Below are 13,650 nucleotides of genomic sequence, written 5' to 3'. Positions count from 1 at the left end.
TGATTTTATCATTTTTTATTTTAAAAAACTGCAGACACTGTAGCGCGTGGAAAATAAGATTTTAAACGCGCCCGTGAAATTTCGTATGCGACCGTCCGTACTAAATAGCAGTACTGTTTGTATATATAGTAAAACAAGGATATGATTGGAATTTTAGTTTGTTTTAAACATATTTTTTTTTTGTTAAAATCTCGTAACAAATTTCTCTCTCCTCTAAAAATAATCTATAAAAAAAAAAGCTGCTCATAACAGCTCATTTGAAGCTGTTTTTAGATTATTTTCATGAAGAAAACTTAGTACAATTCTTTAGATGCTTTCCGTATGGTTCTTAACTAAATTCACCATGATTTCCTCAAGTCTATAATTTTCTCAAAGTTTGTTATATCCAAAAAAATATTTATTTTTAGTTAAAAATCATACGAAAAGCACCTAAGAAATTGTACGTAAGTTTTCTCCTATTTTCATATTCTTATTTTTTTGAAAATCTGTGAGATACAGATACAATATTAAAAAAAGTGATTATTTTGTTAAAAAAAATGATTTTTTTTTTATTAAAATAAAACCGTAACAAACGGACCTTGATGTATTAATTTCTAGAATCGGTGGGACCCGGAAAAATACTGATATGGATTCCTTCTCTCTCTCCCGCCCAGTACAACATTCATACTCCCGCGAACAAATTCCATTTCTCGTCACTCCAAAACCCAACAAACACCGTAAAAGATGGAATCGCCACCCAAAATTCAACGCCTAGCGGAATCGGTCGTTAACCGAATCGCCGCCGGCGAGGTAATCCAACGTCCAGTCTCCGCCGTAAAGGAACTCGTCGAAAACAGCCTCGACGCCGCATCCACTTCCATAAACCTTACAATCAAAGACGGCGGTCTGAAACTGATTCAAGTCTCCGATGACGGTCACGGTATTCGACGCGAAGATCTTCCGATTTTGTGTGAGCGGCATACGACTTCGAAGTTGTCTGCGTTTGAGGATTTGCAGAGGATTACGTCTATGGGGTTTAGAGGTGAAGCGCTTGCTAGTATGACTTATGTTGCGCATGTTACGGTTACTACTATTACTAAAGGCCAATTGCATGGTTACAGGTTAGGTTTCTTTCTCTCTGGAAATTCAACTTCTGTAGCACCATGAAATCTGTGTTAGTGTCCGACACCGACACATTCAAGTTTAAATAATCCATTTTCGATGTCCGGTGTTTGTGTCAGGGGCTTCATAGTTATTTGATCATATAATAAGAATTAAACATTGTTTGGACATGAACAAATTATTTAAGCTTATGTATGAGATTTTTGCCAATTTTTGCAATTAATTGTTAGGTTGATATATTTCAACTTTAGCTGGGTTTGAATTTGGATCCTTTAACTCATTTAACTGTTAGCTCAAATTAGTTGAGCTACCCAACCACATGCTTATGTATCATAACAGAAGATAAAATGAAATCAAACAGATTTCATGCAAGTTTTAAGCTGTGTTCATAAACTAAAATGAAGAGCTTATGTAAGTAAGCTGTTATGGACATATCCTAAGATGTTTCCATAGCGGAAAGTAGCAGTTTCCTTGATTTCCGCTATGCTTTAGTGCTATGCCGCCGCTATTTGACAAAACTTTGTACTAATTAGCATATGGCAGAACAATTCCAGTTTGTTCGAATTCTGGTAAGCTATAGCGCCGCTATAACTTCTATTTGACAACGCTGGTTTCCATAAGCTCTCGTAAATCTTCTCACAAGTACTTATGTTAATAGATAAAGGTCTTGTTTGAACAAACAACTTATTTGCAGCTCATAGCACAAGTGCTTATCATGATAAGGGCTTATGTATAAGCTATTTCTATAGAAAAAGATAATTAAATTTAAATTGTTTTCGTATAAGTTATAAGCTGTTTTTATAATCTATCTTGAAGAACTTGTGAAATTAAGCTGAAAACAGCTTATGAACAATGTCATAAGCTGTTTTCATACGTTCTCCCAAACAGTCTTGCAAAACTTATGTTAGTTGATAAACTCAAATAGGTCAACCCAAACAGGCCTAAACTAAAATAAGTCAATCTAAATATGCCCTATGTCATAATGTGTAGGACTGATGATATTGAGTATTGATTTTTTATATTAATTTTGTTTATGACTGTTTAGGGTATCCTATAGAGATGGTGTCATGGAGCAGGAACCTAGGCCCTGTGCTGCTGTAAAAGGAACACAGATAATGGTATGCTATAGGTTATCTTTATACTATATTGTCATTAAAGTTTGATTTTAATTAATGGTCTATATAATGAAGACATTGAAGGTTATTATTAGGATGTTTTATTTTGATTAATTCAATCTCTGAAATTGTAGGTGACATGCAATATGGTTCTTGAAATTAACAAATCTCAATATTACTAGTCTTTTTAGATTTGTCAATTTGGTTCCTGATAATGTGACTGAAATTTTTAATTTTAAGGATCATTTTGAAATGACATTAATTTCAGAGACTAAATTGCTTGACTCTTACAATTTCAAGGACTAGATTAGTGATTCACCCAATTGGAATCAAATGTTTGCATGTAATTGATTGAGATTATTGTGCCTGCCTGCTGTCAGGTTGAGAATCTATTCTATAATATGGCTGCAAGGAAGAAGACACTACAAAATTCTTCAGATGATTACTCAAAGATAGTGGATGTTGTCAGTCGGTTTGCAATACATCATACCAATGTCAGTTTCTCTTGCAGAAAGGTTGGTTTTTTTAACTTGAACGATAAAATTAAGCTTATTTATCGCTACATTATTATAGAGGCATGCGTTGTGAGTTATATATGTTAATTAATTTTAATTGATTTCGGACTTTACTGTTACTATCAGCATGGAGCTGTTAAAGCAGATGTTCACACCGTGGCCACGTCTTCAAGGCTTGATGCCATCAGAACAGTTTATGGGGTCTCAGCTGCTCACAATCTGATTGAAGTCCAAGCTTCGGACAATGATCCGTCTTCTTCAATTTTTGAGATGCATGGTTATGTGTCTAATGCTAACTATGCTGCCAAGAAAATCACTATGGTGCTTTTCATCAATGGTATACATTATACATTATATTAGCTATATAAACATAAACTATGATGCATTTTGAAATGTTTAGAGGTGTTTATAGTTATTATATGAAGTCTCTGGCAGTGTTAGTTTATTCCGTCAGATAATATGTTTTGCCACATAGAAACTCTTACCGTGAATGTACTATGCATAACATGTAAAGGCTTCTGTCTGTGTTTCTCTCTCAGCCAGTTTTCATTTTCCTCACCACAGTGCATGATCTTCACCCTCACGCAACTTTATGGGTGGAGCGTAGAGAAACTCAAACGTTTTTGTTAATTATATATATTTTTCTTTATTTCTTTTTATACCCTTTTCAGCATCAAACAAGGTTACGTGCTATTCTGCTCAAGCACTTAATTTTATTTACATCAATTTTTTTTTATAAAACAATGTTTAATATTTATATCTGAAATCTGACATGAGCTAATGACTTATTGTTTACAAATTCTCATGAGAAACTTCTTCTTTATGTTCCTCAGATAGACTGGTTGAGTGGTCTGCATTGAAGAGAGCTATTGAAATTGTTTACGCAGCAACATTTCCTAAAGCATCTAAGCCTTTTATATATATTTCAATTGTTTTACCTCCTGAGAATATTGATGTCAACGTGCATCCAACAAAGAGAGAGGTATGGACGTAATGAAGAATATGAATGCGTATAATGTGCATTCTTTATTTGTCATAATTAGTTAATTATTTCTAAAGTCACTTTCTTCCTCAAATGAAGTTCCATGTAGCTGGCAAGGACCTTCAATTTTTATGACATTGATCTGAAAAGACTTCTAAACTTCATAGTTTTTATTATGGAACATCCTTTGTGTGCAGTGTTACTCTCAATTTGGTTAAACCATTTCTTTTTTACTTTCTTTTTTGTTTGCTGTAATTTTGAACAAATGGTTGGTTTAGTCTTTTCAAAACATAATTTCTTATATTTTATACTCATTTGAAAGATAATTTTTTTTATCTCCTGACTTTTATTTATTTATGTTGCAAGCCAGCAAATAAAACTTTAGGCAGTCTTTGTTTGTTTTCTGATATCATGTCACGAACCAACTCCCAGCTTAGTCTGTCAGACAAAGGCTCATGAATGTTTCTAACATACTCTCTTGTAAGCCCTTTTTTAAAGCATCCATAGGCCCACTTTACCTTGTTATGAAATTTGGCTGCTTATAGAGTTGTGGACATCCATCAATGATGGTGTGCCAAGGATCAAAAAGTTACATGTTGGACAAAGACACCACCTAGAAGGTCAATCAAAAGTTGTCGTTAAACAAGCTAGGAAACAATCTTATTTGAAAATTCTAGTGCCAAGGATAAAAATTCTAGTCCCAAGGAATTGATACCATGTTACCCTATTATTTAACTAGCATTGAATTTAAGCATTTGTTAAAATTTTAAACACTAAATTTACTAGTTCTTTCTTCCTTGTTATTGAAAACAGTGTGTTTGTTTTCATATAGGTGAGCCTCTTAAATCAGGAAGTTGTCATTGAGAAGATACAATTGGTGATTGAATCAACATTGAGGAATTCCAATGATGCACGTACATTTCAAGAACAAGTATGTTTAAGACATAATACTCAACGCTTTCTAAATTTTAGTGTATAGTTAGAAATATTACTAATTTTGAGCACATTACTTTTTCCTCCATCAATTGAATGCATGGATAAAAAAGCAGGTGCCAAATTGTTGTTTTATAAACTGACATTGAGTGAACCTTTCCTAGAACTGTTTGCAAATCAACTTTTACAATTTTCACTGTCTTGCTTTTACCAACGTTTCATCACAAGAACTTACTCCATACGACGCCATGGCTGTACACTATACGGTCTCTTTTTCGAAGCTTTGCAGATGCCTTATAATTATTACTAGAATGCAAAAGCATTTTCAACTGCACTACTGCAGCCTGCTGCATAGCAATATAACTAGTAAGTCAAGGTTTGGTTGTTAAAGAATACTGGCCAATTCCTAGGCGTGATTAATTAGAATACTGATGTATCTAACATTGCCTTGCTTCACAAATTAGGTTAATTTTCTCTCTTTATAATGAAGCGAAACTTTATAAAAAGTTTTACTTGAAATGATTTGCTCCAGGATCCAGTGCTTTCAACCTTTATTATCTATTCCTATTTCCTACTCAAATCCCATGAAATATATCCTGGATCACAATTTTTAATTTCTAAAATATGTGTTCATTTTTAATTATTAACAAATTCTTGGACAACATGAATGAGGATTCTTACTCAGTACCTGTATTTACTGTGTATTTTGTCTCATACTTGTGACAGACAGCTGGACAATTTTCTACCTCTCGTACTAATAAGAGCAAGGAGGTTAACCTCAGCCCTACTCCACCGGGTATGGGAAATGTTTTGTCATTTTGTGTTGCATACCTTTTGTTTGTTTTTGGTTTATACTCTTAATTAATGTGTTTCATCTTTTATTGATGATAGGCTCGAGGTCACAGAAAGTGCCAGTAAATAAGTTGGTTAGAACAGATTCATTAGATCCAGCAGGAAGATTACACGCCTACATGCAAGTTATACCTGGTGGACATCAAGAAAAGAGTGTCACTTTGAATGCAGTAAGGTGACTACCATTTTCTTCTTGTAAATGTTTGTATCTAACAGGCTACTATTCATTTTTAAATTGATTTTTCTTTGCGGTAATTTCTTACTCCTTCAAGCATGTTTAAGTTTCTCCAAGTGCTTTTTACTATACTGTTTTTGAAATTTTTACATACTTCTTGTGTTCTTCACATTGTTTATGCATCTCAACGTTTCTTTATACAGATCCATGCAATTACTATCATTCTGAAGCATAAAATATACAAATTATACAAATCATATTAACTTGAAGCAAACAAACCATTTAGACAAGAATGGAAATGGGAGAGGTACAATAGAAGAATTGAAAACTGGCTGAATTGCTTTATTCCATATAGCTCAGGAATATTTATACGGAGTACGGGCTTGGGTTTTCTAGGAAAGACTACTATACAATCAAGCTATTAATTAATACATTGATTCTAGTTAACTCCTAGCCAAATGAGTTAATAAAGTAAATGGTATATATGCAGCTCTACACATTAACTAAAAGAACAATAAAATTATGAAACTAAATTTCTTCCCCTTAACTGGGTTATATTTGATGTTAAACTAGTAGACTTATGTTTGGACTCATAAAATGATAAAACTTCTACCTATAATTGGAATGAGGAGCATATATGAAGTATGAACCATGGTATTTTGTATGTGGTCTCTCTCTCTCTCTCTCTCTCTCTCTCTCTCTCTCTCTCTCCCCCTCTCTCCCTCTCCCTCCCTCTCTCTCTCTCTCTCATATACTACACACATCCTTCTGTAATTAGTTGGTTGGTTCTAAATATTTGTGATAAATAATTATGATTTGATATGTATATTTTGTTAATTAATTATGTTTTCATAGGTTCTTAAAATCAGAGATTGTATTCATGTTTGATTTTATGTACTCAATCATGCCAATGATTTTGTCATGCAATATAGAAATCTTCTATCCCTTTTCGAGTATAATTGGCTGCTAGAAATATGTAAATATTGGACTCCTATGTAACGATTGGAATATATGTATTTTTAATTTTATTTGTACGTTGCCAGGTCCTCAGTTAGACAACGAAGGAGCCTACAAGATTCTATAGAACTCACTAGCGTAGAAGAGCTTCTTGTTGAGATCAATAACAACTATGACCCTGGTATGCTTCTAGATTAATCATAATGTTGATTCTTGAATTTGATGCAGCATGTGACCATTAATTTATATTATGTTATGAGATAATTTGTTTCCTAGTTTCCTATAATTAGTTTCGGTTTTGGTTATTGATAAAAGTCCCAAATTAGATGAGATATCACTTGAAAACAAGTTTATAAGTGGGATGCATCCCTCAACTTACAAACCGATTTTGTAGGTTTGAGTTAGACCAGCCAAAATTCCAAGAGTTCTCTTTTGATGTTTTGAGTTAGTTACTTTCATGGTTTTTGAAGTTATGGGTTTTATACAAAATAAGGAGGACAGAGATGATAAAAACTCTGAATATGATTGTGACGAGATATAATTGATAATGATTTGATACTAGGTTGATACAAAAGACTAAGCACAGACCCCTATTCATTGAGATAATAATTAAGAAATATGGAAGATAATCTTAAGAGATAATATAAAATACTCTAAGATTGATCGTATGAGATAAACTAAGATACTCAAATATAATATCACGATATTATGTTGTGAAAACATTCTCCCTTTTATGTTGGCTTACTAGTTTCCTAGTTTCCATATTATTATGCATTCTATTTAAAACTTTGAGGTGTTATTGTTTGTGAATAATTTGAATAAAATATTGTCTGGTTTACGATCAATCTCTCCTTCCACCGCAACAACCTCTGTGATGTAGGTCGATTCAGAAAACGTTACCTACTGACATCTATCCTGTAGGAATGATGGACATTGTAAAGCACTGCACATATGTTGGAATGGCAGATGATGTTTTCGCTTTGCTTCAGCATAAAACTCATCTTTATCTTGCAAATGTTGTAAACTTGAGGTAGACATTTTGCTTTTGTTAATTTAATCTCTGTTGTGGACAGTCTTTGTTATTAGTTTCAAAGTTAACAAGGTTAAGCAGGCCTTTCGCTATTCAGACTTCAAGCTCAATGAGCTATTGTACGATGCAGCATGCTAGAGACATACAATATTTGTTGCCATCTATCTTAAAGCTTTTGAGAATTGATCATTGACAGTCTGTCCTTAATTTATATGCAGCAAAGAGCTTATGTATCAGCAAGTTCTTAGCCGTTTTGGCCATTTCAACGCCATTCAGCTAAGTGATCCAGCCCCCGTGAAAGACTTGATTATATTGGCACTGAAGGAAGAGGATCTAGATTCAGAATGTAATGATGATGACACATTTAAAGAGAAGATTGCAGACGTAATCTCACCTTGGCTTTTTATTACTTCTAATTTTATAAATAATATATATCTCCTATAATTGTAGTTTTTGTTTACCCTGTAGCTTAGGATACCCTCTATTCATTTAGTTTGTTAGGTTAGGCTGTGATGAGTATAAAATATGCAGAATAGATTATAGTGGAAAGGGGGTTGTTTGAGAGAATTAGGGCCCTTGGGTAATTGGGAGGTTTGCAGACCCTTGAATTTCTGCAGAGTTTTAGCTTCAGTGTTTTCTCTTGAAATTGTAGATTCTTTAAAGTTCAACAGTAATGTAATACTTAGGAAATGGATATCAAATGAACACTGCACAGCTGGTGGTTAATAGTTAGAAAGTCAAATGCTTTTTCATACCATGGGGTGGATCCAGACATGATATTTTGGAGTGGCTAAATTATGAAAGAAACTATGAGCTAAATTATACTAAAAATAAGAAATAACATTGTTTGATACAATACATTTACGATGAAAATTGTCTACCATCCATTTGTTGAAAATGAGCTAAAATAACATCATTATGATAGTTAACATTCATTTGCTTAGTTTGATTAACAAACGCAGCCTTAATACTTTGGTTTGGATTCATGAGAGCATAACCCATATGCACACAATCAACATGAGAGCTATTGGAAGAAGTAGCATGATTAGCCAATTTTATAAGATTCTTCCAATCACCAAAACTATCTCCCACAAAGTGATCCCCACCATAATTACACAATTTTTAACATGGCAAACAAAATGCCAGGTCCTTAGATTCACTATAATCAAGCCGATCATACAGATCAAACCAAGATGTCGATTTTGCAAGAATTGGTTATCTCTTTATGTATATTTATGATTATCTCTTTATGTATATTTATGGTTACCTCTTTACCTATTCTCCAGATGAACACAGATCTGCTGAAAACAAAGGCTGGTATGCTGGAGGAGTATTTTGGCATTCATATTGATGATCAGGGAAATATCTCTAGACTTCCTGTGATACTTGACCAGTATACTCCTGACATGGATCGCATCCCTGAGTTTGTGCTTAGTTTAGGGAATGATGTTAGTTATAAAACTCTCCATTCTCCGTCTCTTAATCTCAGCAATTTCTTTTATATTTTCTCTACTGTGTATGTCTGACTCACTGGTAATAAATCAGCTATTTATACGATGCCTGAACCTGAACTCGGTTATGCTACACAATTATAAATACTGTCATACTATCTGCATTTTTTTTCTGTATTTTGGATACACTTTTTGGGAGCAAACATTACGCTAATCTAGTTATTATTCCATTCAATTGCTTACCTACTAAACATTCAAATGGATGCCTTTTGATAATGATGAAATGCATAATTTTTTCCAATCACATTTTTTTCCTTCTCATGTTGAACATTGTGGTATGCATTTTGATGATAGGTTGATTGGGATGATGAAAGGAACTGCATTCAAACAGTTTCAGCTGCTCTGGGAAATTTCTATGCTATGCATCCACCGATGTTGCCCAATCCATCTGGTGAGGGATTGCTTTTCTACAAGAAGAGAAAACTTTTTGACAGTTGTGCCATGGAGAATACCTGTGATAATACTGGTATGGACTTGATGCTTGTTACTTTCTAAATCACTCGCACTCATAGACGTGCATATATATCCACACCTATCAATTATCATTGAAATGTGTACACTTTTAGTGTGTAGAGAAAAATATAAATCTACCTAACTAGGTCTTGTGGGAGATAAGTTTTGGAACTATTCTTGTTAAGTTTTGGATGTGGTGTCACATAGTAATTGTTGAATTCATACAAACCCACAGATGTTTTATGTGATATCACGATAGTTTGCTTCTGATAGATACTGGTATTAAGGGGGTAGATTATATGGATAGAAGACTTGTTTATTGACGGATAATGATGATAACCTCTTGGAATAATTTCCAAAAGAAGTGGTTACATAAAAACAGAAATTGGTAACTGCCGCAACAAGCAGAAAGTGTGAGACACAACCAACCACTAAGAATTAGAGATCCTAGTATCTCCCTTCCCTAACCAATAATAAAAATAACCTGATTGTTTACATGTGCCATCCTTTATCCATTTAGACACACAGCACACTAACAAATACATATGGGCCTAATTATTTGGGCCTACTAACAGCTTCCACCTTAGAACTCGCCTCACAAATACATCTGCCTTTTGATTTTCCATAAAACCTGGCTTCCTCAACAAAGGCACAGTACTTACTGATGTAGCTCCAGTCTAAAGGAGATGTGGCACATATACAAGTGCCACAATCTGTCTACGTCCATGATTATCGTGCCAAAACATGCACTCCTTTCTTTTGAGCCTTTTAAACTTCAAATCAATCTTGCTATATTGAGGGGCCAGCAGCTCTTTTCCCCAATGATTTTCTCTTTTCTTTGTTGATTGCTATTTTGTTCTTTGGTTACGGAGGATTCCTTACATCATCATCTCTCTCATTGGTTTCTCTTTCTATTTGTCTTAAATAAATTTCTTATATTTTATCAAAAAAAAAAAAAAAACATGAAGAAAAATTAGGAACACACTGTGTTCACTCCCAATCCTTTTTAACCTTGTATTCAGCTTATTGCATGTATTTTTTCTTTCAATACTGCATGATGGGATTTAATGTTTATTTACTGTTGGATTGTAAAAGTTTGAACAAATCAACTTGGTTCAGACTTTCATCACTTGACTTGCAAACTTGTTGATTTTTAATTGGGAAAATGTCATTAAGGGGATGCAGGAAAATAGACTTGACTTGGAATTTTATTCTTCCATTTAAGTTTTTGGTGGATGTTACTGGGTTCTGACGTTAGTGAATTTTGTGTACAGGGAGTGATGTTATTGACAGCAATATTGAACAAGAACTGCTTTCTGAAGCCGAGACAGCATGGGCCCAGCGTGAATGGTCAATACAACATGTGCTTTTTCCATCCATGAGACTTTTTTTCAAACCACCTCCTTCTATGGCTACTAATGGTACCTTTGTTAAGGTAATGTTTGTGTGAGTAATTATTACTAAAATATTTTTTTACCGTATTTTTAAAATTCATGTCGCAGTTTGACAACATGCACTATTCACATAATTTAATTTGACATGTATTTAGGAATCGAGGGAGTATAATGGAACCTTTCCATATAGCCTACTCTTTTATGTCATGCAAATCTCATCCTCCATATAACCATATGCCCTTTCCCAATAATGCATGACCAAAATCCTTACTGTTTCAGTCTTTTGATTGTACGTGTTAGCCCCACCTATTTAAGAACACATTAAGACTCTCTCCTGCTTACAGATTCGGTTGTAGGGATTTGATTGAAACTCATTGATCTAATCATTTTCCTTAAAAAGCCAGTTAATTCTTCCCGGCTTAACATTATCTGTTGTGATTGACCTGGTAAACGTTGACTATTGTGGTCTCCCTCAATTGATATGATGTTGCAACACGTGTCTAGTGTTTTCATGTCTTGATGAGGACTTACCTACTCATTTGATTATTTATTGTTTTATTAATGGTGTAAAAATGTCTACACATATCACTAATTTTATCTTTTCATAATACCACTTTATTATACTACTTTGTAGTAGAAACTTTTGTTTATGGTTTATCTTCATGCATAAAACACACACCAGTACACATACCATATTTTTTTATTTTTTATTTTGAAGGGATCTACTCGTTTATTAAAGAAGACAGATTTTGATATTTAGTTTGATTGGTTTTATTCTAAATTTTAATTATAGGATATGTTCAATTATGTTATTGAGAATTACAAATGTTACTTCCAATTTAGTCAATGTGTTTATTGTGGTTAAATTAAGTCATGAAACATCAAATAATCTCAGTGATAGAGATAGCATAGCTGTAGACAAGGAGAGGGCCCGGATTACCTTTTCTATTAGAATAAGGAAGGGAATCGCTTTGATTGCTTGCGACAGCTTATCGATGCTCGTTAGCAGCTCAAACCAGAAGTTTCAAAAGCGGGCCTACAGCCTCATTTTGTTTAACTGAAGTTGCATACGTTTATATTTATTTATATATGTAACCTATATGTTATCGATCTCTTAGTTCATGAGTTTTACTAGAGTTTCTGATTTATAATCATAATGAAGTAGGGTGTGGAAACATCCAATCATCGAGGAGGAATTTTACTAGAACCATCATTGATGTGTTTCATTTTCTGCTTTCTATTTTTTACAGGTAGCTTCATTGGAAAAACTGTACAAGATTTTCGAAAGATGCTAGCTAACCAAGTAGATTTGGAGACGACGGACATCATTTTTGCGCTAGGAATTATGGTTTTGGCATTATGGGTTCGGTGTTACTACTTTCACTGCTCGCACGTGTGAATATGTATCTACTATCTAGAATCTAGATGATTCAATCTCCCTTTAGAGAATTCCTTGGCCTATTGATCTATCATGTTTTTTTGTTAAGCAGTTTCAAATGTATAGGCATCATCTCAATGATGCAATTGGTTTAGGGAATATCAATGAATTCTAGTTTGTGCAATCTTCACCTTCAGCTTAGACTAAATATAAAGAGTGTGCTAGGTTTCAAAAATTTGCTTAAAAAGTTGTTTTCATCATTGGATCAATAAGTCTCCCCCTATTGGATTCAATGAGATGTGATGCGATTTATTGTTCCAATTGTGAAAAACAAACTTGTGTATGGTACAAGATCAATTTACTTGTACACATCGGACAAAATCATTGTTAAGTGATTTTTACTTTCGAATGACACAAAATACTGAAATAGTATGAGTTTCTTAGATGATTCATTGACATTTAGAATAATATATCAAATGTATCTTGTTCTCCACATACTTAGATTAGATAGTTGGACGAGGTTCAAATGGATTACACGATATTTACATGAAATGAAATTAATTTAATGGCATCCAATGTCGTCTTTATGGTAAAGACTTAAGGTACCCTTGGAAAAAGTTTGGTCCAACTGTGGACCTTCTACTTCTAGTACAGCCTACTAGGTAATATAAGTGGCTGATGTCATGAAGGCTTAAATACTACTTTGATTTCTTAATTTATTTTAAATCAATTTAGTTACTTAACTTAAAAATTGATTAATTTGGTCAATTAACTTATTCAAATAGGGTAAAATTTTATAAAATAAATAAATAAATAAATACATGGTATGAGAAAACTTTTAACTTTCTTTCTTCCGTTTTCCTTATACCAAATAATTCAAAAATCATCTATATTTTTTACTTAAATGTAATTTTGATCATCTTATTTTAATAAAACCGAATCTTTAATCCTTTTTTTTGTATGAAATAGGGTTATAGGCGCTAGTCCTCCTACTTTTAATTGCGCAACTCCTCGTATTATTTCAATTGATTTTCCTTTGCTCCGTATGCATGTTCACCATCCAATTTAACATCATATTTTAAAAAACTCTTAATGACTATGTTTTTCATTTGAGGAATGTTATTTGAACAACCAAGTTGATGACAACTTATTTGACAATCATATTTTACAAAGAAAAAAGTGGTATTGACACGGAAACTATAGCAATAGAGAGATAAAGTAAAAAATAATGTGAGTATGAGAGAAAAAGTTGTT

At 33.3% G+C, this 13,650-nt stretch overlaps 1 protein-coding gene across 1 annotated transcript; it reads left to right on the top strand.

Moving 5' to 3' along the window:
• The first annotated feature begins 625 nt into the window (after positions 1-625).
• On the top strand, positions 626-12,841 carry LOC11419396 (DNA mismatch repair protein MLH1). Its single transcript, XM_003598014.4, has 15 exons — positions 626-1,100; positions 2,147-2,219; positions 2,597-2,731; positions 2,858-3,068; positions 3,565-3,713; positions 4,546-4,644; positions 5,373-5,442; positions 5,538-5,673; positions 6,717-6,811; positions 7,552-7,660; positions 7,879-8,044; positions 8,947-9,108; positions 9,466-9,637; positions 10,899-11,059; positions 12,269-12,841. The coding sequence occupies exons 1-15, from the start codon at positions 724-726 to the stop codon at positions 12,311-12,313; spliced, it is 2,160 nt and encodes a 719-aa protein (XP_003598062.2). The 5' UTR covers positions 626-723; the 3' UTR covers positions 12,314-12,841.
• The last annotated feature ends 809 nt before the right edge of the window (positions 12,842-13,650 follow it).

The sequence above is a fragment of the Medicago truncatula genome, chromosome 3, assembly GCF_003473485.1.
Source record: "Medicago truncatula cultivar Jemalong A17 chromosome 3, MtrunA17r5.0-ANR, whole genome shotgun sequence".
Lineage (NCBI taxonomy): Eukaryota > Viridiplantae > Streptophyta > Magnoliopsida > Fabales > Fabaceae > Medicago > Medicago truncatula.
The sequence above is the reverse complement of the archived record's forward strand: the minus strand, read 5'-3'. Positions and strand labels throughout refer to the sequence as shown.

What these genes read in the sequence shown, in the direction of transcription:
- LOC11419396 (XM_003598014.4), top strand. Translation starts at nt 724, where the DNA reads ATGGAATCGCCACCCAAAATTCAACGCCTAGCGGAATCGGTCGTTAAC. An exon ending in TAAAAGGAACACAGATAATG is followed by an intron (nt 2,220 to 2,596) that starts GTATGCTATAGG and finishes GCCTGCTGTCAG; the next exon opens with GTTGAGAATCTATTCTATAA. An exon ending in GAATACCTGTGATAATACTG is followed by an intron (nt 9,638 to 10,898) that starts GTATGGACTTGA and finishes TTTTGTGTACAG; the next exon opens with GGAGTGATGTTATTGACAGC.